Here is a 23,441-nt window from a genome sequence, read left to right as displayed (position 1 = left end):
GTTGCCTGACAACACTTTCGAATGCTACAATTTAAAGATACTTTCTTAGAGAAACTTTCATCGGTAATTGTTTAGTTTCCTCTGCTTTTATTAAACGTTAACGATAGTTATGTTAATTATGTTGTCAGTTTAACGATCGTTAACGTAAATCTGAGAAGACATTTGATGAATCTGGTCCTGTCGCTGGTCTTGTGAATACTCGACACAACGTTTTTGCTTTGATTATACTCTCACACATTTAGAGCTAATCGAAAATTCGTCTGTTACGCGCTGATAAAAAGAAATACAACAATCGTTCAATTCTGATATCCAATAGCGCACCGCCGTTGCGGCAAATGGCTCTCGCCGTGCTTTTCTTACGGTCAGGCAAGAAAGGCTTGAGCAAGGACACCCTGTGTGGCGTTCGCGCGCGGGAATAGCCACATCTCGCCGTGGCAAGTGTGTGTGTCCTCTGTGTGTGTGAAAACGAGCACCGGCTATGTTCCAGTAACGACACAGCGGTGAACTCCCCGGCGCGCAACAGCGTCTACTTAAAGCGGAAAATCTACCTTACTCACATCTAACACACGCCTATAATCTACGTACAATTTACTTACTCACATTGGTAATTATCTATAACCGTCTACTACTTACTCTACGGCGTAGGCACCGACTGTGCCTGGCAACCGGTCTAATTTGCAAACTGATGAAGACACATTAAAAGACATTTCATAGAATATAGTATTTTATAAAGTCTTTTATAGTCACAATAAGTACTCTTCATTGGAAATGCTTAAATCAAGAAATAGAGGTACTATAATAGCCCAGTTTGTGAGTTTGCAGGGAATAATTTCAAAGCAAAGTTTGAACGCTTCATTACCAATGTAATTAACGCACACATTTAAATTAGATTGAAACATTACGGAACATTTCATGCGAAGTCGTGTTTACAATTGCGGATTCGTTCAACTTGTGATCGAATCGACAGTTGCACAAAGTTCTACATCCTGCTATGTAATAAATACGTTTGCGTAACTAAATAAATGCAGTAAGCCATTTCCTCTGAAAGTCTGAAAGCAGCTGAAACCTGCGAAAGTCGGCGCCTACGCTCTCCGTTTTTCCCGAAGTCTCACATATGTCGCAGCGCGAATTTATCGGTAGAAAGATTGTGTAAAATTCGGCTCTTTATCTACCTTCACACAAAGACAAATGTGTGTGCAATAGTCCTAACAATTTTTATTTGTTTATACAGACTCGTTGAGATGATATCAGCATCTACGAAGTATCCCTCATGACGGATCTAATAACGTTTGTTATTAGATCCGTTCTCATAAGATCCTCCTTTAATCTCTCTTACATGAGAAGAATATACTCTGGCGATAGCTGATGCCGTCGTTATGTCAAATTGAGCCACAGAATACGCGACACGGTCGTCGCAATGAGTAAACCCGATGCATCATCCAATCGACAATAAGCCACTTTCTGATCAATGGCTTCAGCTGAATCTTTCTACCTTTAACGCGCGCTACATCGACCATGTCCCATGCTATGTCTAACCAATAAAGTAGTGGGCCCATCCGATCGATATCGCTGACGAGTCTCTTGATTGCAGGTACCTGCTATGAGGATATGTCGCGTTGTCTCAGCGTAGTTAAATATCACTCTGTCTCTATCTTTCACTCGGCGAAAAAAGCTGTTGTCGCCATCCTACGCTCGAAACTTATTGTTTGTCTATTGGCTAGAGTACATAATATCCAGGATTTGTGGTTAATCCGCTCTATGATCGTCTAGATATGCCGGGCGATAGAGTCGTTTTCGTTATCCTTCCTGAAACGAACCGGTCTCACTTTAGCGACGAAGGTAAACCGCCGTCTCTCTATATCTCTCTTTCTTTCATTCACGTCCCGCTTGACAGACTTATTAGATGAGTGTTTTGTGTTACAAAACGCTAGATCCATCACTGATCGCTCGCATCTGCGTTCTCCTCGCGGCTGACGGAATTCTCGTGGAACTCTCAGTCACGATCTAAATTGGAACGTGAATTCAAAATTTACATACGATTGCAGAGTATTTTCATCTGCAATTGTAATTAACGTTCCTCTGCTTGAAACGTAGGTTTGTAACGTAGTTCGACGTTTATCATTCAGATCTCGTCTGAATTGAATTTCACTCTAGTTGACTTTTTTTCTAATGTTAATTAAATTTTTAAGATTAAATTGCGGTTTAATTAGAAGTCAACTTATCTAAGGTAGTTTTGCAGAGTACGTGTCGCGGAATTTTGCGTGTCGATCGAGCGCAGATTTTCCACGTGAAGTTCAGTTTTCAGCGAGTCGATTCGAACGATCGCAGAACCAGTGATTTCTCCCCCGGTGATAGATCGGGCTTGGGGTCGTTGCTTGCGCAGAAGAAAATCGCGGCAGCACGAATAACAATGTGATAGATCGCGAACGATGTGACATCACGTACATATACATGCACGATTATTATTATTATCATATTATTACATGTGAATGCGCAAGTTTCGCGAACGCGCGCCGCGAGATCTCTGTTAGAGGATCACGCCGGCCTTTTCATCTCGACCATGCATTACATTGCAGCTGCGCAACGCTATAACCACTACAGAGATGTGAAAATTGTTGAAACAATTTTTATTTCTTTGTTTATTTTCTCTAATAATCTTCTTTTCAATAAATGCCAAGTACCAGGACATATATATAGTAATATTATACGTTGTTATCAACATTCTTTACACGTTAAAATGATTATATATTTGTATTACATATTAGACGACTAAATTATATAAATAATGACGGATATATCATAAATTGTATTAGATTATAGTAAGATATATATTTTGATATATATATATTTTTTGTTTTGACAGATACATATTTTGTATGTAAAAGAGTAAATTGTTGTTTATATAAGAAAGCGGGTTATTTATATACACTGAGAAAAAATACTGGAAAATTTATTTTTGGGATAAAGTTTATTTCTGTGAAACAATCCGTCATTATACTTATATAATTTAAGTACAGTATGTGTTAATACAATATGTAATACAAACCTCTGACCGTTTGAAACTTCTAAGGAATATCGATAACAAATTATAAATATATTTCTCGAAATTATTCGTTATTAAGGCACTTATTCAAAAGAACAATTAAAGAAAATGAATAAAGAGATGAGAGAAAATTATTCTAATAATTTCCACACTTCACCTACTACTACAACTACTACATTATTACACGTGCGCGCGCTCACGCGCGCGTCATTGCAATCTCGTCGCTGCGAGCGGTTCTCTGGTTCGTTCACGACATTCCATCCATCCATAGGTGGCGGAACCACGGGACGAAACGAAACGATAGCGTTTGAACGCTAATTGAGAAAGCGAAAGCGAGCGTGACAAGAGCCATCAGTAAAATACCGAAATGTAAGGGAGATTCAAACCAACTCACTAAGACGTTTTTTGTTCGTTTCCAACGCGCTTGTAAAGGTCGATCGGTCGATCGGATGGACGATCGATCGGTCCACCGATTAGAATTCATTCTCCCACCCTCTCCCCCACGAACTATTAACTCCCATAGCTGTTTTGCGTTACCTCTAGAAGAGAGATTGTTTCGCCCTTCTCGCTTGTCCACTTGTGGTCCTCTTTGTAGCGCTGGCAGCGAATTCTAGATTCTTCACGAATTTGTCGCGTCCGAAATTTCTGTGATTTCCCTTCGATTGCCGAAAGGTGCCAATTCTCCATATTATGGCCGTTGAATGCCGTGACGATTATTATAATACTATCGTGTTTTTTTAAATATAAAGAATTTTTTTAAATATAAAGAATTTTATAGCAAAAATTACTATTTTGTAACCGAATAATAGACTGGCATTCTGTCATAATGGATTATTTCATCTCATACGTGCTACTTATATTTTAGAAGCAGAATTGTACTATTAACAAATTTACTATTCTTCTAGCAGAATATACTGTAGTTTTCAGTCAATCAGGTCCAAGATGAATCTCACTGACAGTTTATTCCTGTGTGTGCATTACTAGAGACATAGTAAAATTGAAAAGAATTTATATGAAAAGAAACTATGATATTAAAACTATGATCTCCATGATAATAAATAAATAATTGCACTTAGAAGATTGGTTGTACTGCTGATGGAAAAATAAAACGTAAAAGATACATCGAATTGTATTTATTTACTGTGATTTTGACAACGTAATCATCAGTTAAGCTTTCGTGCAATCACCGGAAATCCATCACCACGGCAACGTGTTAACAGTGTATACTGAGGAAAAAAATATAACAAGAAGAGGGGAAAAATATAACAAGATTGTATGCTGAGAAAACAAATATCTAAAAAATAAAAGATATTTATTCAGCGAATATAAATACATAACATATTTACTTAAATTAAAATTTTTTTATTTAAATAGAATAAAACAATTGCTTTCATGAAAAGCTGAGATCTTAAGAAAATATATATTTTTTTATTTGAATAATATTTTATATTAGAATAAAAAATTACTATTAGTATTACTATTACTTTCTGAAAAAATATCTTTTATTTTTTAGATATTTTCTTTTTCCTCCTCTTTCTCTCTCTCTCTCTTTCTCACACACACACACAGTGTACATTTTCTATTATTTACGATTAATAAAGGAGCGCTTGCCAGGACTACATATTGTTTATACATTATCGAATAACGAGAAGGCTTCAACAGCTCGGAATCGTAACGCTTAGTTGAACGCTTAGCGCCGCAATTCCACGTCATCTGAAAGGACCAACGGATTTTTATGTGTGTAAATCTTTAACAATCGTCTCACTGTCATTTGCAGGGCGGACAGGCGTCTTCCGTCTTCTATACATCTGATTCATTATTCATTAACGCTTTATGGAGATGTTCTGCGTCACGCTTTCCAGCAACACGATGTAAAACACGCCGCTTTCCCCGCTGTGCTGTTTCCATTCATCCGCTTTCAATGGCGATCTGTATACACTCCGTCCGTTCAAGTGAATTGAATCTCAATGCGAAGCACACTATTCTATACAGGATGTACGCTGAGATATGTATAACAGAGGGAAGTAAGATGTCTCCTTTGTCGAATTTTGAGGCCAGAAATTTAAATATCAGAACTCTGGATTATTCGTTTTTGTCAAATCTGCCCTGAACTTATCAGACATGAAGAATTGAGGAGATTTATCGAGTTTTCAAATATTGAATATATATATATTTTTTTTCATTACCTCGTCAAATAATTTAATTTAGAAATTGATCGTGTTGGGATATTTAATGTAAAAATTAAAATACTGCACGTTACGATTTCCAATGAAATATTCGTCAAAGTAAATCTCACCTTCTCCAAATTCGACGAACAGTTGGTTGTTTTACATACTCTTCACCGCATCCTGTAGACATCTGTTGATATTATCTATGTATAGGGTGTCGAAAGAAGATGTGTTTTAGCAGCCTAATTGACACAACGACAACAACAACAGAAGTGAATAATGTGCATTGACAAACGCAAGTGAAAGTGTTAATTGTTTTCAGCCTAAGTATGATAGAGGAGAAACGAATGCATTATTGCGCTTTCATCCAAATGTGACAGACGAATAAGAAAGACATCACCGCCGCTTACTGCACACGTTGTTGCACAACAGAAGCGAATTAGATGATACTGTCTGGAAAAGAAAAAAACCCACTGTCAATGTTTCAACGGATTTCCATTCCATGCCTTTTAATTTATTATCATTTGTATTTACTGTATATTTTTGTACAGTCTCCGACATTTTTCTCTTTTAAGAGATTGTAAACGCAGATATTTCTACGATTTTCCAGAATCGACTTGTAATTCGCTTCTGTTTCGCACAATCGATAGACCTTGATTAGACGTCCGGATAGTTGGGAGAATGCAATATGTGATGTCCCCCCTGAGAATCGCATTTTGCGTGTTGTCATTCGTCGGCTGACTCGATGATGACATGTCGAGTACGCCGGGAATGAAATGTTCGCCGAGATGACTCCGAGGACGGGACTCTTAACCCTTTTCCAATCACAACAAAAATCTCTGAAGAAATAAAGTTAAAAATTTACAGAGCGAAAATGGAAAACGCCTTTGCAATTTGGAATTTCATGTAACTTCAAAATTGTACGAGGAATAGATTTAATATTTCGAAATTACGTTACACAGAATGAGATCATTTCAGTAAGGTTTTTATCCGCAGGATCCAGTCTATCTTGGATCCAGTCTATCCATTGAAGAAATTAAATTGTACTGTCGAGAGCGGAAAGGGTTACATTTGTCGACGTTCTCGTCGGTCGTCTCGAAGAGGGAATTCACGACTCATTCACTAATTCTTACTGATTGACAGCTCTTTTAGGACGGCGAAGCGTACAATCTCGCAGCCACCCTTGGGCAAGCCGCCCTTTCCGTTGGAGCGATCTACGAGCGTCGGTCCACCAGCCACGCACGCCTCGGCATCATCCTCGCAGTCAGCGGCGTCCGAGAAACTCTGACGATTCGCGCGTTGCCGCTCGTTCTTCGAGTCCCGGCGGTAACTCGCGAGGAAAGGACACGATCACGACTCCTGGTTCCGTATGCGGATTAGTTCCCTCCTCGTTTCGTAGGTCCACCTTACGTTTGGACGGCCGTCGTCTTGTTTAGACCCCTACGTCGTCGTGGATCATGATTACAGTGACGTTCATAGTTTGAGATTTGTGTGCACGCCGATCGCGTGGAGTCCTTAGTCCACGTTCCGTAGTTCCTCGATGCCGTAGACGTCGTTCCTACACACACCTCACACTCTTCGTCACGTGGATCCATGGTCTCGCGGGTCCCCATCTCTTGGATCTTGGTTGTCACGCGGAATTCCGGTCGCTCAAACTTACGGATTCTTTTTTCATTCCGCTTTAATTTTCTTTGTCCTCATTTGCTCTTTTGTATTCTCGCTTCGCGGAATCTTGCTTTTGGATACTTTACATAATAAAATGTTGATTTCTTCAGGGAGAGTCCAGAGGCGAAAAGGAATGACTGGAAGGTTCCGTAGTTGTCAGTGCACAACTGTATATAGCTTAACAAAGAACATCGTGTGTATAGTTTGTTATACGATACACATAAGGCGTATGACGCAACGTGTATGTTTGCTCGTGTGCAAGTAGAATCAATCGAATGGAAAAGTTTTTTACCATTTTGCCAACAATCATGATAATTTTTGAGGTATTGACGATAGAAAGTTGGATAATAAAAATGAAAGCGTGATTTTGAGATTGTGAGGGTGATAAAACGAAATTTTTAGACGAAGTTTCGTCCAAGATATCTGGATTTATTGACAATTTTTTTGACAGATTTAGATATTAGATGAAACTTTGCCTAAAAACTCGTTCCATTGTATTATCTCATTCGCTGCTTTTTTTTGTTATCTCAATAATTATCGTAGTTATTTGCAAAATGGCACATGACTTGCTCGTTCAATTTGATTAGCTCTACCTGCCCATAACGAACAGATGTACGAGTTGCGTCATACATCTTGTATATATAGGGTGGTCCACTTAAATCGAACACCTTAAATATAAATTATTTTTGATGATACGGAAAAATGATTCAGATGAAAGTGGAAGGGTGGCAAGGGGAACACATTTTGGTCACGTTTTTTTTCTAAGTGGAAGCGCTAAAAAGATATGAGGGTCATCTTCACTTTTTTAAATGGAATTATGATTTTTTTTATAAATATGATTCCTTTACTTATTTTATGTATAAAAATACTAAGAAGTATAATTGTTGAAAAATCAATAGATTTACGAGATATTTTATACTTTATTCTGACAAAAAATTTAGTCAAGGAGATGTTCAAAATGATGTCCTCCGATTTCAATACATTGAAAGTGAAGTTTGCGCTAATAAAAATAGTACTGTAAAAATCTTACTTCTTAAATAAATCGTCTGAATGCGTGAATTTTTAACAGTCGGATTAATAATTTTTTTTTAACATTTTGTATTTCAAAGCAATTCTAGTCTCGACATTTTTATATACATATTAGGATTTTCATTTCAAAATGTCTTCAGTAACCTGTCATTCACAGGTATCACAATAATGATGAGACATTCCGTATTGTTGGACATTAATAAGTGCAATGGAGTTCTTATCAGTCATTCCTCTTCTTTAGTATTTTACATCCATACGGTTCGACATAATGAGACAGACTATACAAAGACTAGATTAAAAAAGATTTCTTGTTCAGTCTCGCGGATCCTGCATCATGTGGGGGTCCTCGTTACTGTGAATTGTACATTTTTCTTCGGTTTCGCGAATCCTCGTACAGCTCCAGTTATACGTTTTCTTCCGTTATATATACGGATCCATCACTACCTCTTCCGTATTATCCCCGTATCGTTATTCCGGAATCGACTTCCGTCGCGTATGTACATATACTCAAGATTTTTCACTTGTATACTTTGCATCATTTTTTGATACGACGAGAGAAGCTAACCGATAATATCATCTTACGTTGTAAACTTACTGTTCTTTCTACTTTTAAGTATATTCTTTCTCCCGATATCCGCGCGAGTGACGCAAAGGTACATAAATTGACGTATTAGCGGAGAGCTTCGTTTGGCAGAACAATGCGCCGAGAATGAGAGAAACTTGTTGAAACTGTTACCTGAGTCTACCCGTTGTTATTAATAAGGAGAAGTAATATAACGTTATCTGTGACAGACATACACACAAACACACGACACATACACACAGCACATAAACACATACACACACAGCGACGCTTAGAGATAATTAGCGCGTAAGAAGATCTGTTAGTACTCTACTCATTGCCAAAACGTTGTAGAGAGGTGTAATACGTAATGCTGTGCAAGGTCCGCGCCGAGTTTTTTTTCAGGGCTACTTCTCTTCGCGCGTGATGCTTGTATCACTGAGATAGGAAGATGTTAAGCGAGGTAGAGAGTGTGTTTCGCACGCGTGGCGCGAATCTACAAGCGTCTTCGCATCTTATTGTTGTACGCGATCTCCACCCATTCGCGCCATCGCGTTTTCTCCAGTTGCGTGTATACGAGAAAGAGGTTCGATACCGGCACGATTAAGTGTTATTTATTCGCGAAGATAAACGGTAGAGACGGATGTTTTATCGAGTCTATCGTGCAGATGTTTGAAATGGAACGAGTAATAATTAAGACGAGATTGATAGTACACGGGGAGAATATTTATATTGCAGCTTTTTTTTATAGAAATTCTTTTCAATTTTATTATATGCTTTCCAGTAGTGCAGGAATAGACGACCAGCAAATTTCATTTTGCTAACAAACACAATGAACGAGGGAAAAATAAGAACAAGATTGTAAATAAGAACTTTCCTTACTTATATTTCTTATTTATAATTTATGATTTTCTTGTTTTCTTCGAAATTTTTTAACAGTGGACGATATATGGTATTAGTAGTTTTATATTATATATTATATATTATATATATAGTTTTTTACCGTTATATAGTTTATAGTACCATATAGTTTAGTTTATAGCATAGTATAGAGTGTATTTCAGTTCCGAAAATACATATAAATAACATATATGAAACGGAAGAGTAATAAATTGAGGGAGAAGATATCGATATATTCCTCGATTGCGTAAAATTCTGAAATAATTTTCATGCTAAATTCTTTCCGTACAAGTTTTTATACGGAAATAACAGTGCGTTTGTTTACAGTCGTTATTATAACAACTCAAGTAACAATATCGATTCGACGACGTTCTAAAGAATTATTTTCTCGAAACTTTATCTCTCTTTCTTTCTTTGCGACGGAATCACAGGAACTCTTTCTGGCGATGACGATATATAAGAGAAACGTTTTGCGCATTTTTTCACCGAGGAAGGTCGGATCGAGTGTGTACATCATTGTTACGTTAGATGAAGCATCGAGATATTTAGAAGATAAGTGATACAAAAGAAGCTACTTCCCTCTTGTTACATAGACGCCTAGAAAACCTGTATCGGGCGATGTAAATAACGTTGCGTTTTATGTAAATAAACACGTTAATCGCGTGAAGAATATGAGAGAGAGAGAGAGAGAGAGAGAGAGAGAGAGAAAGAGAGAGGAAGAGAGAGAGGGAGGGAGAAAGAGAGAGTGTGTTGAGATCACGTTGACATGACTAGGTGCTTTGTCGACAATAGTGTGACGAGAAAAACGCGCGGATTCGGAGCCGAGACGAGATACTGTTGAGATGATCAGTCGAGGTTTAACGAGATATAACTTTGTCTCTCGATCACGATCTTCTACTCTTGCAAATCAGGGGATTCCTACGAATGGCTGGAAATACTTGACGGAGAACAGTTAGAAAAGTCGATCGAGGAAAGAGAAGAGAGATCATTCGTCCCGGCTCCGAATCACATCTATGGGAATAGGAGTGACATAATCAAGAGTATTTTAATACGCTTAAATCTATCACACAACTGATGTTAGAAAACAATAAATCTTTTCTATGGGCGCGGATTCCATGTACACGGTGTCCCGATTCACACGTTGGTAACGTTGGTAGATTTCTCGCGGCGAATCTTTTTTTCTAACAGAGATTTCATTGACAACTCTATCTTATATGGTAGTTTTATTTCCACGATTGTAAAGCACATAATAGTTGCTTAAATTTTTTATGTAAATTATCGAGCGCTCCGGATTAAATTGTTCTTTTGACTCGCGTGTCTATATTTAGATAAATACACGCGTAATTGTATCGTCTCGCATTTTTGTTGAGATTCTTATTGCCGTGTAATGTACAGATATGTTTTCTGGTCAACTTCCAAATCGAGTATGTAAGTGAGAAATTAACACAAGCCGAGAAATACAATCTTGCTGCATTCGCGGCTAGGGACACCCTGTAGAACAGAATTGAGCGCGACGAAGGAGACAGAAGTGAATTTTCAAATGGGCGAAATATTAACTCGGATCATAGGCAGAATATCGCGCTTGAATGATCAAGGGCTATATTCTGAACGCATGGGCTCAAAATAGATACCTTTCTGATTCTCAGACTTGAACGTTCCATGTGACGTTCGTACAAGAAGCACGCAACTTGAAATTAGAAAGGTATCAATGAAGCTACGGGAAGTCGATCGTGAATCTTTTTCTCTAGAGTAAATTATGTACTTCTAGCTTGAATAGTGAAGATTTTCTGACTTGAACATGTATGAAAATCCTCGCTTTTCACGAGCCAACTCTAGAGGGAATGATCCACGATCGACTCTCTGCAGTCGAATAGACGCAATCGTCGATTCTATTTTAGTAGATCTTGTTCGACCTCCATCGCAATTTTGTTGTCGACATCACCGAATACACACGGCGGATCGCACGTCAAATCTGTCACTCCTTCGTTGAGCGACTGTCTTAGCAGAATCGCTAAGCAAAATCCGCTCGCCACAGAGTTGTCTGGTTCTCGGCGATGCCCCTTGCGTTGGCGGCGCGTCACGTTGCGTGCCGACAATCTCCCGATCCTTCACATGAGGAAGCATTACGTATTGCTCAAATGCTATGTTAGCTGTGGTGCTTGCATTAAGCAAGTTAACATTATCATTAAACATTGATTATCTGTCTGTATTGTTGTAATATGGCACGAGAGTAGTTCTATATACAGACGTCTACATTTAAAAGGGATATATATATATATATATATATATATATATATATATATATATATATATATATATATATATGTGATATGTTCCATTTTAACTTAGATACTGCAATATCTCGAAAATAATGCATTTTTAAAAAAGTATTTCCAACTAAAGTTATAGGATATCGAGGGGGAAAAAGATTTTCTTTGATTTTGAAAAACTCCGTCAAAGGGGGTCAATTGTAATTTTTTAAGTGAAAACATAGTTTCACTATAGTTTTTTTAAGCATAAGTAAATTACTATGACCATTCTGCATACAAAAGTATATCAGAATAAAATCATCGAAAAATGAACATTTTTGTCTCGACACTTTTCAGCATAAAATATGAAATATCTCCTAAAGTATACACTTTTCGATAATCTCATCCTAGTACTTTTGTATGCAGAATGATTAGAGAAATTACATAATTTATGTTTAAAAACCATATGATTCTATTAAAAAGTTAGAGTTGACCTTGATAAGTCAGGAGTTGATTTTTTAAGATCATTTTAAGATCAACAAAATAATTACAATCTTTTCTTCCTCGATATTCTACAATATTCTTTTGTTGGAAACTTTTTTTTTAAATAAATTGTTTTCGAGATATAATGTTTAAATGAAAACAGGACATCTTATATATATATATATATGTATGTATGTATGTATATATATATATATATATATATATATATATATATATATATATATATATATATATATATATATCTGTGTATAAAAGAGAAATATACATATACATAATATACAAACAAACAAATCGCGAACTTGGAAATACATGTGAGTACATGTACACATGTGTATTCACACACATAGTATGCGTATGTATATTCTTATGGGGTGTCTGCGGAGTTCGCAGTTTCGGAAAGAAATCTCTCTACTCGAATTCTTGTCGAGTCGTCGTTTACGGTGAGATTGACATGAAGTCGTCGCAATGTTGTTCGGGAGATTCTTCGTGTTATTCATAAAGGAACCTCCTAAAACTTTGATTTCGACAAGGTCTTCGTTAAAATATCGTCGACGACGAAAATTGTCCGAAAGCGAGCAGCGGCCAGGCGGTAGTGGAATTTTGATTTCAGATTGTTGGAGATATTTCCTCTCCGACGATATACTTGTGGCTCATGTTACTCGCTAGTACAATTAAGCTTTCACTTTTACTTAAGCCTAGTCACTTGTGATCACGTTGATTGCGTACAGCCAATGGGAAAACGTGTCTCGTACCGATTTCGATGGCAGTTAGATGTGTCTTAAGAGCAGAAAATACGTGTCTTCTAATGATTTTTAACATATTCAAGAGTCGCCCATCAAAGTCGTCGAGATAAACTTACAAACCTTCCCTTGCGAGACTTAATTAATCGCGAGAAATGAGGGTGAATCGATATGCAGTATTTATGAAAGGCTACTTAATAGCTAAGCTAATTGATTAGAATGAAAATGATCGGTTGTAATAAGGATGATTTAGCGACGCGTAGTTTTATCAGTGTCTGTTATCGCTACGTAAACCCGTCGATAAAATAGACTTTTTCTAAACTTAAGAAACATGACGACAAACTGAACGGTCTCCGCGAAGCGCGCAACTCGGTGGACGCCCCTTAGATGCGTAAGCGACTGCAAGAGATATTTTACTTGTATACTATATACGGATGCGAATGTGTGGATCACTATACTGACCGGTAATGAGAGTTATATTTTTGTTAGCGTAACTTAAAGTGACAAGTATTGTAATAAACCAACCTGAAGAGTCATTGTTTTGTATTGCGCGCTCTCGCTCTAGTGTGTAACAATTGTTTTATATATATACACATATATAATATATAATAATGTTGACTGGCTCGAGAGACTCTCCGATCGAATCCGCCACTCCCGCGACGATATAACTGTTTCTTTTCCTAGATAAGGGACATAAGGGAGATGACGCTTAGCGAAAAAGAAAAACCCATTGTATCCCACTTCCTTCATTGGATATTAATAGATGGTAAATGATGATTGTGGTTTAATTGTGCATTCGATCATTGCTCCCTTCTCAGTCGTTGAGTCGTAATCCATACAAAAGAAAAAGCTCGAAAGGCTTTAAGAATTTTTTACTATTACTAATACTTATAATTTTCCTGAACACACATACACATGTACACACGCACACGCACGTACACTTTGTAGCTGCTTGAGTGATGGCGAAGCATTTGCGTCATATTATATAAATATTAGAACTTTTATAATTCATTCATTAATTTTTGTTACAAACAAAAACTTAACAAAATTTTGCAATCACAAATAAATAGGTAGAACCATATCTTCCTATCTTTTGTAATTTTATCTGCATAAAAGCGCGATACGTTAGTGTTGGATAGTCCACGGCTTCTTAAAAACGAAATCAAAAGAATTTCTAAAGATTTGCCTATTTCGACTTGTTTCAGGCAAGTATCGTCTAAACTATTGTATCAATTTTTTTAGTAATAGTACTTTGAAACCTTGTTTTTCTCGTTCTTCCTACTTTTTTTTCCCTGTTAGAGTGTAAAATAAATTTAATAAACTGTTAAAGAACTCCGTATATATATGTATATATGCGGGACACATTATTTGGTAACAGTTATTCATACGTCGTTATATTTTCGAACATAATTCAGTTTGTCAACAATATACATATGGCATTTAGGAAAATAAATATTGTAAATACCTTTTCAGTGTCCTATAATATGAATATATACATCGAAAGTAGCTTGTAAATAGCTTCCTCAGTGAACAGTCTCCTCAGAACAATGGTCAGTTATATCTGAGAACTGTGCGAAGACAATAAACCATCTAATTTCTCTACTAAGGTATCATATTTCACGTACGTATAATTTCCAAAATGAATTTATAATAAAGTATTCGTTATCTCCAGGGAAACAAAATATATCTTTATGGCCATTTTCACGGATTTTTTGTCAGATCTGATACATTTTCCAAAAATGTCAAGCAGTTATATATGTTATGGCGATTTCTTTCATCCAAACGTTTGCCACGTTTGCAAGAAGACCAATGATGGTGATTTGAAAATATGTGATAGGTGCTACATGATCTCTTACTGCTCCGATTTACATTTGTTAGTAGATTACAACTGCCATAAGAAATTCTGCAGTTCCATAAAAAAATACGCAATAAATAAGGACGGCGGGGATTGGCGCTCCATTCGTTTATCCACGTTTCAATGGATTCAGTCCAGATATGAGTTTTTGCACGAAATATCCTTGCAGTTCTCATACAACCTAGCGTTGTACGAAATCCAGATGATCACTTTCGCAAAATCATGTTATATGTGCCATCAACAAAATTATTTGCATCCCTGTCAAACGTGCTATTCCGAACATTATTGTGTTGAACATGCAAGACACTTTTCAGATTTTCACTCACCAAAATGCCAGGCGTTGAAATTATATCTCAACTCAAATATCCTAAATCGCGATTTTCATATACCTGGATATACAATGCACTCGTACCGGGAACAATATATTGAATTTCCTGATGATGAGAGACCTGTTGAAAACATGGAAAATTTTATTACGGGGTATGTACGGAACTATCATCATAGGAACATTCGAGCCTGGACTGCTGATGAATATGTGTATTCCGATTACGTATCACGCCCGTTAACGCTGTATGATGGAATGAAGAAAGCCGGATTATTAGATACTATAAACGTAGAAGAATGCGTTGTACATATAATATCGGAAGGTTTCGTTGAAAGACAATATGTGTATGCTTGGGAAATTCTCTTGCATCTTTTACATCGCATCAAGAGTTTAAAAATAGTACTAATAGGAAAAAGATTAAAAATAGAAGGTTTTTGCCTTCAAACTTGTAAGAACTGTATTAAGCGCCACCAGATGTATATGTTCGAGTCTTATTGTATGTTTTACAATGATTATGCGTCCGGTCCGTCGTTTCGGCATCCAAATGTGATTGTAACGTTTCAAGCACATTTTAATTCATTCCAGTGGACATGGAAAAATATCGTATTGGAATCACAGCGCATAAAATGTGCATATTTTCTAACTGCTGGGTCACGAACAATAGCGGAGGCGAACGTACAAAACATACGAGAAGTTATAAAGGTAGAGCCTAAATATAATGCACCAAATAGTTTTAAATCTCATATGCCATGCAGACTATTGTCTTCTAATTACGTTGGTTATCCTAATTCGTATGTAACTATTTATGATAATTTAAATTCTCAGAAATCAGAAACAGTAACCTCTTCTTCTTGGAAGTTCTGAGCACGATAGATTTGAAGATCTTGTGCAAAATAATTGCTACGTTTCTTTGATAAATTGCGTATATAAATTCCCAATTTTTTATAAATACATTATGCTTACTAATATATTGTGAATGTGTTACTCTTAGGCATATTTTTTTATGGTTTTCTTTATCAATTATGAATATTTTTAATAAAAGATTTAAATATTTATTTGTTCTTAAATTGTTTTTTTTATTCCAATTTTAAGTTTTCGTCAAATACTAGCGATGCCATGTGTTTTTGTCCCCGATTTTATGAATTTTTAAAACTTATTGTCATTGAGTAAGCTTCTAACAAGCAGACCAGAATATATGACATACACTAAAGATACTAGGTTTTAATGGCTGTGTATATAAAACATAACTTTGAATATGTTATTTTTCCTGGATCGGGAAAAAATATCACATGAATTTTATTATATAATCATCAGATAATGTATGAAATATGTCATATATGAACTATATTATAAAAAAGTGCCAGTGATATATAAGTACATGAAGCAGGATATACGTCAACTTGTAACGTATATGACGCAGGATACGTCAACTTGCAAGAGCAACTAAACATTTTTCGCTATGTTACTTGAGAGTCTTGAGAGCTATTTCTCTCCAAGATACGGGCAACGATATACATAGGCAAGCAAGACAATGGCGGCAATGGATTGTTGGTCTTTATCTAACTAACTTCACGTAACCTTCCTGCTTTTGGTTCATATCAGCGATACGTATGAGTGTTAGCGTATGGCGTATGTATCGACCCATACAGCAAATACCTTCAAGAAACATCCAATATATATTTACAGGACGTTTTACTTGCTAAGGAAGTCTTACTTGTTAAGGACTTACTTGCCCAGTATATTCCTTGCATAAAGTGTGCTATATGGGGTAGAAATTTATATATAGAAATGTTATTTTACACTTTTACACAGGAGGCTTTCAAAGTCAATTCTAGATATGTCTACGTCTTCTGCAGATCTTTAATGTATAAATTAGCTAGGTGATGATATATTGTGTTATTTATTCGAGGATAAAAAATGATATAGACCCTATCTAAACCGAGAGTCAGCAATTTTAAATATTTTACTAAAAACCGCTTTAACCGAGATACAATTTATTTTTTCAAACGAGATTTGAATTAAAATTGTTTAAATACTTGGTAACTAGTCAAAAATAGTTTGTGTCTCGATTAAATCAAAATTAAGCGGTTTTACTTAAAATTTTGCCAAAACCCACTTTAGCCCAAACGTGAACTAATTAAAATTGTTTTAGCCAAGATTTGAATGAAAATGTTTTGAGTCTCCGCCAAGTGATTTATAATCACTTGAATTTCGTTAAATAACTTGAATAAAGATTCAGCAATATAATTTAATATTTTACTAAAAATCGCTTTAGCGAAACAAATCATTTAGGACTTTTTTTAGCCAATTCAAACCAAAATAATTTAAGTTCTCACTTAGTTAGTAAAAAATGGTTTGAGTTTAAACTGAATAAAAAACAAAGTATTTATTCAAAATTTTACTTAAAATTGTGTTAAAGATTATTTCAGCCGAGGAAAAAATCATTTAAATTTTTTTTGCCGCGATTTGGGTCGAAAAAGTTTGAGTTCATACTAAGTTGGATAAAAATAGCTTGAATCTCGGCTAAATAAAAATTCAACGAATTTTGTAAAGAATCGTTTTAGCCGAGGTACATACAGTCAAGACGTATACTATTTTAAATTTTTTTAGATAAGATTCGAAACAAGATGATTTACTGAAGTACTGAAGTATAATTTTAACTAATATTGCTGTATTTACCCAAGATTTAAACCATTTCAAATTTTTTGAGCTGTAATTCAAACAAAAATGGTTTAAATTCTCGTTTATATAATAAAAAGTGGTTTGAATCTCGGTTAAACTAAAATTCAACGATTTTGATTAAAATTTTGCCCAAAATCGCTTTAGGTTAGACACAAACCGTTTAAAAATTTTTTAGCCGAGATTTAAACCAAAATAATTTAAGTCTTTGGTTAGTCAAAAATGGTTTGAGTCTTGGCTAAACCGAAATTCAATAATTTTAATAAAAATTTTGCCTAAAGTTGCTTAAGTCGGGACATGAAGCATTTAAAATTTTTTGAGACGATATTCGAATAAAATTATTTTGAACTTTCGCTATATTAGTCAAAGCTAGTTTGTACTTAGGCTAAACCAATAATCAGCAAAATTAGTTAAAATTTTATAAAAATCCCTTTAGTCGAGACATGAACAATTTAAAATATTTTTAGTCGAGATTCGAACTAAAATAGTTTATATTTTCGCTAAATCAATAAATAATTTTGGAGTTTATGATTTTAGGATATTGAGATTTTATATGAAATTTTTAGATTTTCTCAGATTTTGAAATTTTTACATCTTGAGATTTTAAGATTTTAGATTTTAATATATACTTAGATTTTAAGTTTTAAATATTTTAATGTTTTAAGTTATTAACAATTTATGATTTTTCAAGATTGCAAGATTTTTAGATTCCCGTATATTCAAATTTCTAGATTTTAAAGTTTTAAGTTTCTAAAATTCTAAATTTCTTAGATATTAAAATTTTAAGATTCTATTAAAAAAATAACTATTTTAAGATTCTATTAAAAAGATAACTGTTTTACAATGCTATGATTCTATAAGATTCTAGGATTCCAATATTTCAAGGTTCTATAACATTCGTTATTTTTTGTTACACACAAACACTTAACAAAATTTTGCAATCACAAATAAATAGGTTGATCCAAACCATACCTTCCTATTTTTGTAATTTTATCTGCATAATAAAAGTGCGATACGTTAGTGTTGGATAGTCCACGGCTTCTTAAGAACGAAATCAAAAGAATTTCTAAAGATTTGCCTATTTCGACTTGTTTCAGGCAAGTATCGTCTAAACTACTGTATCAATTTTTGTAGTAATAGTACTTTGAAACCTTGTTTTTTTCGTTCTTCCTACTTTTTTTTTTCCCTGTTAGAGTGTAAAATAAATTTAATAAACTGTTAAAGAACTCCGTATATATATGTATATATGCGGGACACATTATTTGGTAACAGTTACTCATACGTCGTTATATTTTCGGACATAATTCAGTTTGTCAACAATATATATATGACATTTAGGAAAATAAATATTGTAAATACCTTTTCAGTGTCCTATAATACGAACATATACGTCAAAAGTAGCTTGTAAATAGCTTTCTCAGTCAACAGTCTCCTCAGAACAATGATCAGTTATATCTGAGAACTGTGCGAAGAAAGTTAAACATCTAATTTCTCTGCTAAGGTACCATATTTCACGTACGCATAATTTACAAAATAAATTTATAATAAAGTATTCGTTATCTTTAGGGAAATAAAATATATCCTTATGGCCATTTTCACGGATTTTTTGTCAGATATAATATATTATCCATGGTCAAACGATTATATGTGTCATGATGATTTCTTTCATCCAAACATTTGCCACGTTTGCAAGAAGACCAATGATGATGATTTGATAATATGTGATCAATGCTACATGGTCTCTTACTGCTCTAATTTACACTTATCAGTAGATCGCAGCCGCCATGAGGAATTCTGCAGTTCCATAAAAAAATACGTCTTAGACAAGTACAAAGGGAATTGGCGCTCCAGAATATTTTGCATATATAAATGGAGGCACTCCAGATATGAGTTTTTGTACGAAATATCCATGCAGTTCTCACACAACCTAGCGTTGTACCAAATCCAGATGATCGTTTTCCCAAAAGCATGTTATGAGTGCTATCGACAAGATGATTTGCATTCCTGTCAAACATGCTATTCCGAATATTATTGTGTTAAACATGCAGAACTTTTTCCCGCTGCTCACTCATCAAAATGCCAATCGTTGAAATTATATCTCAACTCAAATATCATAAATCGCAATTTTCGAATACTTGGATATACAATGGATTCATATCGGGAACAATATATTGAATTTCCTGATGATAAGAGACCTGTTGAAAACATGGAAGATTTTATTACGGAGTATGTACGGAACTATCATCATAGGAATATTCGAGCCTGGACTTCTGATGAATATGTGTTTTCCGATTACGCATCACGCCCATTAACGCTGTATGATGGAATGAAGAAAGCCGGATTATTAGATAATTTAAACGTAAAAGAATGCGTTGTACATATAATATCGGAAGATATCGTTGAGAGACAATATGTGTATGCTTGGGAAATTCTCTTGCATCTTTTACATCGCATTAAGATTTTAAAAATAGTACTAATAGGAAAAAGATTCGAAATAGAAGGTTTTTGCCTCCAAACTTGTAAGAATTGTATTAAGCGTCAGCAGATATATATGTTCGAGTCTTATTCTATGTTTTACAATGATTATGCGTCCGGTCCGTCGTTTCGGCATCCAAATGTGATTGTAACGTTTCAAGCAGATTTTAATTTATTCCATTGGACATGGAGACCTATTGCGTTGGAATTACATCGTATAAAAAGTCCATATTTTCTAACTGCCGGGTCAAAATTAATAGCGGAAAAGAACGTAAAAAGCATACAAAAATTTATAAATGAAAAGCCTAAATATAATGCACCAAATAGTTTTAAATCTCATATACCATGCAGACTATTGTCTCTTACTGACATTGGTTATCCTAATTCGTATGTAACTATTTATGATTATTCAAATTTGGAGGACTCAGAAACAGGGACCTGTTCTCTTTGGGACTTCTGAGCACGATAGATTTGAAGATCTTGTGCAAAATAATTGCTATGTTTCTTTGATAAATTGCGTATATAAATTCCCAATTTTTTATAAATACATTATGCTTACTACTATATTGTGAATGTGTTACTTTTAGAAATATTTTTTTATGGTTTTTTTTATCAATTATGAATATTTTTAATAAAAGATTTATATATTTAATTGTTCTTAAGTTGTTTTTTATTCCAATTTTAAGTTTTCGTCAAATACTAGCGATGCCATGTGTTTTTGTCCCCGATTTTATGAATTTTTGAAACTTATTGTCATTGAGTTACCTTCTAACAAGCAGACCAGAATATATGACATACACTAAAGATACTAGGTTTTGATGGCTGTGTATATAAAACATAACTTTGAATATGTTATTTTTCCTGGATCGGAAAAAAATATCACATGAATTTTATTATATAATCATCAGATAATGTATGAAATATGTCATATATGAACTATATTAAAGAGCCAGTGATATATAAGTACATGAAGCAGGATATGCGTCAACTTGTAACATAAATGACGCAGGACGTCAACTTGCAAGAGCTACTAAACATTTTCTGCTATGTTACTTGAGAGTTTTGAGAGCTATTTCTCTCCAAGATACGGCCAACGATATACATAGACAAACGAGACAATCGCTTGATACGCAAGAACGGTAATCGATTATTGGTCTTTACTTTACTAACTTGACGTAACCTTTTTGATTTTGGTTCGATGAGCGATACGTATGAGCGTTAGCGTATGTATCGACCCATACAGCAAATACCTTCAAGAAACATCCAAGAGATATCTACAGAACGTTTTACTTGCTAAGGAAGTCTTACTTGTTAAGGGCTTATTTGCCCAGGATATTCTTTGCATAAAGTGTGTTATGCGGGAATAGAAATTTATATATAGAAATGTTATTTTACACTTTTACATAGGAGACTTTCAAAATCAATTCTGGATATGTCTACGGCTTCTGCAGATCTTTAACGTATAAATTAGCTAGGTGATGATATATTGTGTTATTTATTCGAGAATAAAAAATGGTATAGACTCTATCTAAATCGAGAGCCAGCAATTTTAAATATTTTACTAAAAACCGCTTTAACCGAGATACAATTCATTTTTTCAGGCGAGATTTGAAATAAAATAATTTAAATACTTGGTAACTAGTCAAAAATAGTTTGTGTCTCGATTTAATCAAAATTAAGCGGTTTTACTTGAAATTTTGCCAAAACCCACTTTAACCAAAACGTGAACTAATTAAAATTTTTTTAGCCAAGGTTTGAATCAAAATGTTTCGAGTCTCCGCCAAATGATTAGAAAATCACTTGAATGTTGTTTAAATAAAAAATCAGCAATTTAATATTTTACTAAAAATCGCTTTAGCGAAACTAATTATTTAGGACTTTTTTTAGCCAATTCAAACGAAAATGATTTAAGTTTTCACTTGGTTAGTAAAAAATGGTTTGAGTTTCAACTGAATTAAAAGTGAAAGATTTTATTCAAAATTTTACTTAAAATTGTGTTAAAAATTATTTCAGCCGATGAAAAAATCATTTAAATTTCTTTTGCCGCGATTTGGGCCGAAAAAGTTTGAGTTCATACTTAGCTGGACAAAAATAGCTTGAATTTCGGCTAAATGAAAATTCAGCTAATATTGTAAAAAATTGTTTTAGCCTAGATACATATTATTTTAGCCGAGACACATACTATTTTAAATTTTTGTAGATGAGATTCGGAACAAGATGGTTTAAGTATAATTTTAACTAATATCGCTGTATTTACTCAAGATTTAAACCATTTAAAATTTTTTTTCAATCGTAATTTAAACAAAAATGGTTTAAGTTCTTGTTTATTTAATAAAAAGTGGTTTGAATTTCGGTTAAACTAAAATTCAACGATTTTGATTAAAATTTTGCCCAAAATCGCTCTAGGTTAGATACAAACCGTTTAAAAATTTTTTAGCCGAGATTGAAACCAAAATAATTTAAGTCTTTGGTTAGTCAAAAATGGTTTGAGTCTTGGCTAAACCGAAATTCAATGATTTTAATAAAAATTTTGCTCAAAGTTGCTTAAGCTGGGACATGAACCATTTAAAATTTTTTGAGACGATATTCGAATACAAATATTTTGAATTTTCGCTATATTAGTCAAAGCTAGTTTATACTCTGGCTAAACAAATAATCAGCAAAATCAGTTAAAATTTTATAAAAATCCCTTTAGCCGAGGCATGAACAATTTAAAATATTTTTAGTCGAGATTCGAACTAAAATAGTTTATATTTTCGCTAAATCAATAAATAATTTTGGATTTTATGATTTTAGGATATTGAGATTTAAATGAAATTTTTAGATTTTTTCAGATTTTGAAATTTTTACATCTTGAGATTTTAAGATTTTAGATTTTAATATATACTTAGATTTTAAGTTTTAAATATTTTAATGTTTTAAGTTATTAACAATTTATGATTTTTCAAGATTGCAAGATTTTTAGATTTCCGTATATTCAAATTTCTAGATTTTAAAGTTTTAAGTTTCTAAAATTCTAAATTTCTTAGATATTAAAATTTTAAGATTCTATTAAAAAGATAACTGTTTTACAATGCTATGATTCTATAAGATTCTAGGATTCCAATATTTCAAGGTTCTATAACATTCGTTATTTTTTGTTACACACAAACACTTAACAAAATTTTGCAATCACAAATAAATAGGTTGATCCAAACCATATCTTCCTATTTTTGTAATTTTATCTGCATAATAAAAGTGCGATACG

General features: G+C 34.2%; 2 protein-coding genes across 22 annotated transcripts in view; both read left to right on the top strand.

The window, feature by feature from the left end:
* The window catches only part of LOC116849050 (protein retinal degeneration B), a 77,960-nt gene extending 61,853 nt beyond the window's left edge, over positions 1–16,107 (top strand). For 10 of the 20 annotated variants that reach the window (XM_032825798.1, XM_032825796.1, XM_032825795.1 and 7 more), the window contains 2 exons: positions 6,355–14,467; positions 14,533–16,107. In XM_032825798.1, the coding sequence (XP_032681689.1) occupies positions 6,355–6,499 (145 nt within the window). In that variant the 3' untranslated portion in view covers positions 6,500–14,467; positions 14,533–16,107. The other 10 variants (XM_032825789.1, XM_032825787.1, XM_032825786.1 and 7 more) reach the window with 10 other exon arrangements.
* Positions 16,108–19,054: 2,947 nt separating this feature from the next.
* Positions 19,055–20,846, top strand: LOC116849042. Of its 2 annotated transcripts, none has more exons than XM_032825769.1 (2): positions 19,055–19,220; positions 19,286–20,846. In XM_032825769.1, the coding sequence occupies exon 2, from the start codon at positions 19,305–19,307 to the stop codon at positions 20,652–20,654; it is 1,350 nt and encodes a 449-aa protein (XP_032681660.1). In that variant the 5' UTR covers positions 19,055–19,220; positions 19,286–19,304; the 3' UTR covers positions 20,655–20,846. The 2 variants fall into 2 exon arrangements, with proteins under 2 accessions (XP_032681660.1, XP_032681661.1); XM_032825770.1 differs by having other exon boundaries at positions 19,152–19,220; positions 19,270–20,846.
* Positions 20,847–23,441: the final 2,595 nt, after the last annotated feature.

The sequence above is a fragment of the Odontomachus brunneus genome, unplaced genomic scaffold (genome assembly GCF_010583005.1).
Source record: "Odontomachus brunneus isolate Ranch 3 - 2012 unplaced genomic scaffold, Obru_v1 Obru_scaffold_104, whole genome shotgun sequence".
Classification (NCBI taxonomy): Eukaryota; Metazoa; Arthropoda; class Insecta; order Hymenoptera; family Formicidae; genus Odontomachus; species Odontomachus brunneus.
The sequence above is the reverse complement of the archived record's forward strand: the minus strand, read 5'-3'. Positions and strand labels throughout refer to the sequence as shown.

Excerpts from the sequence above, each read along its gene's own strand:
- LOC116849042 (XM_032825769.1), top strand. The coding sequence starts at position 19,305 with ATGGCCATTTTCACGGATTTTTTGTCAGATATAATATATTATCCATGG.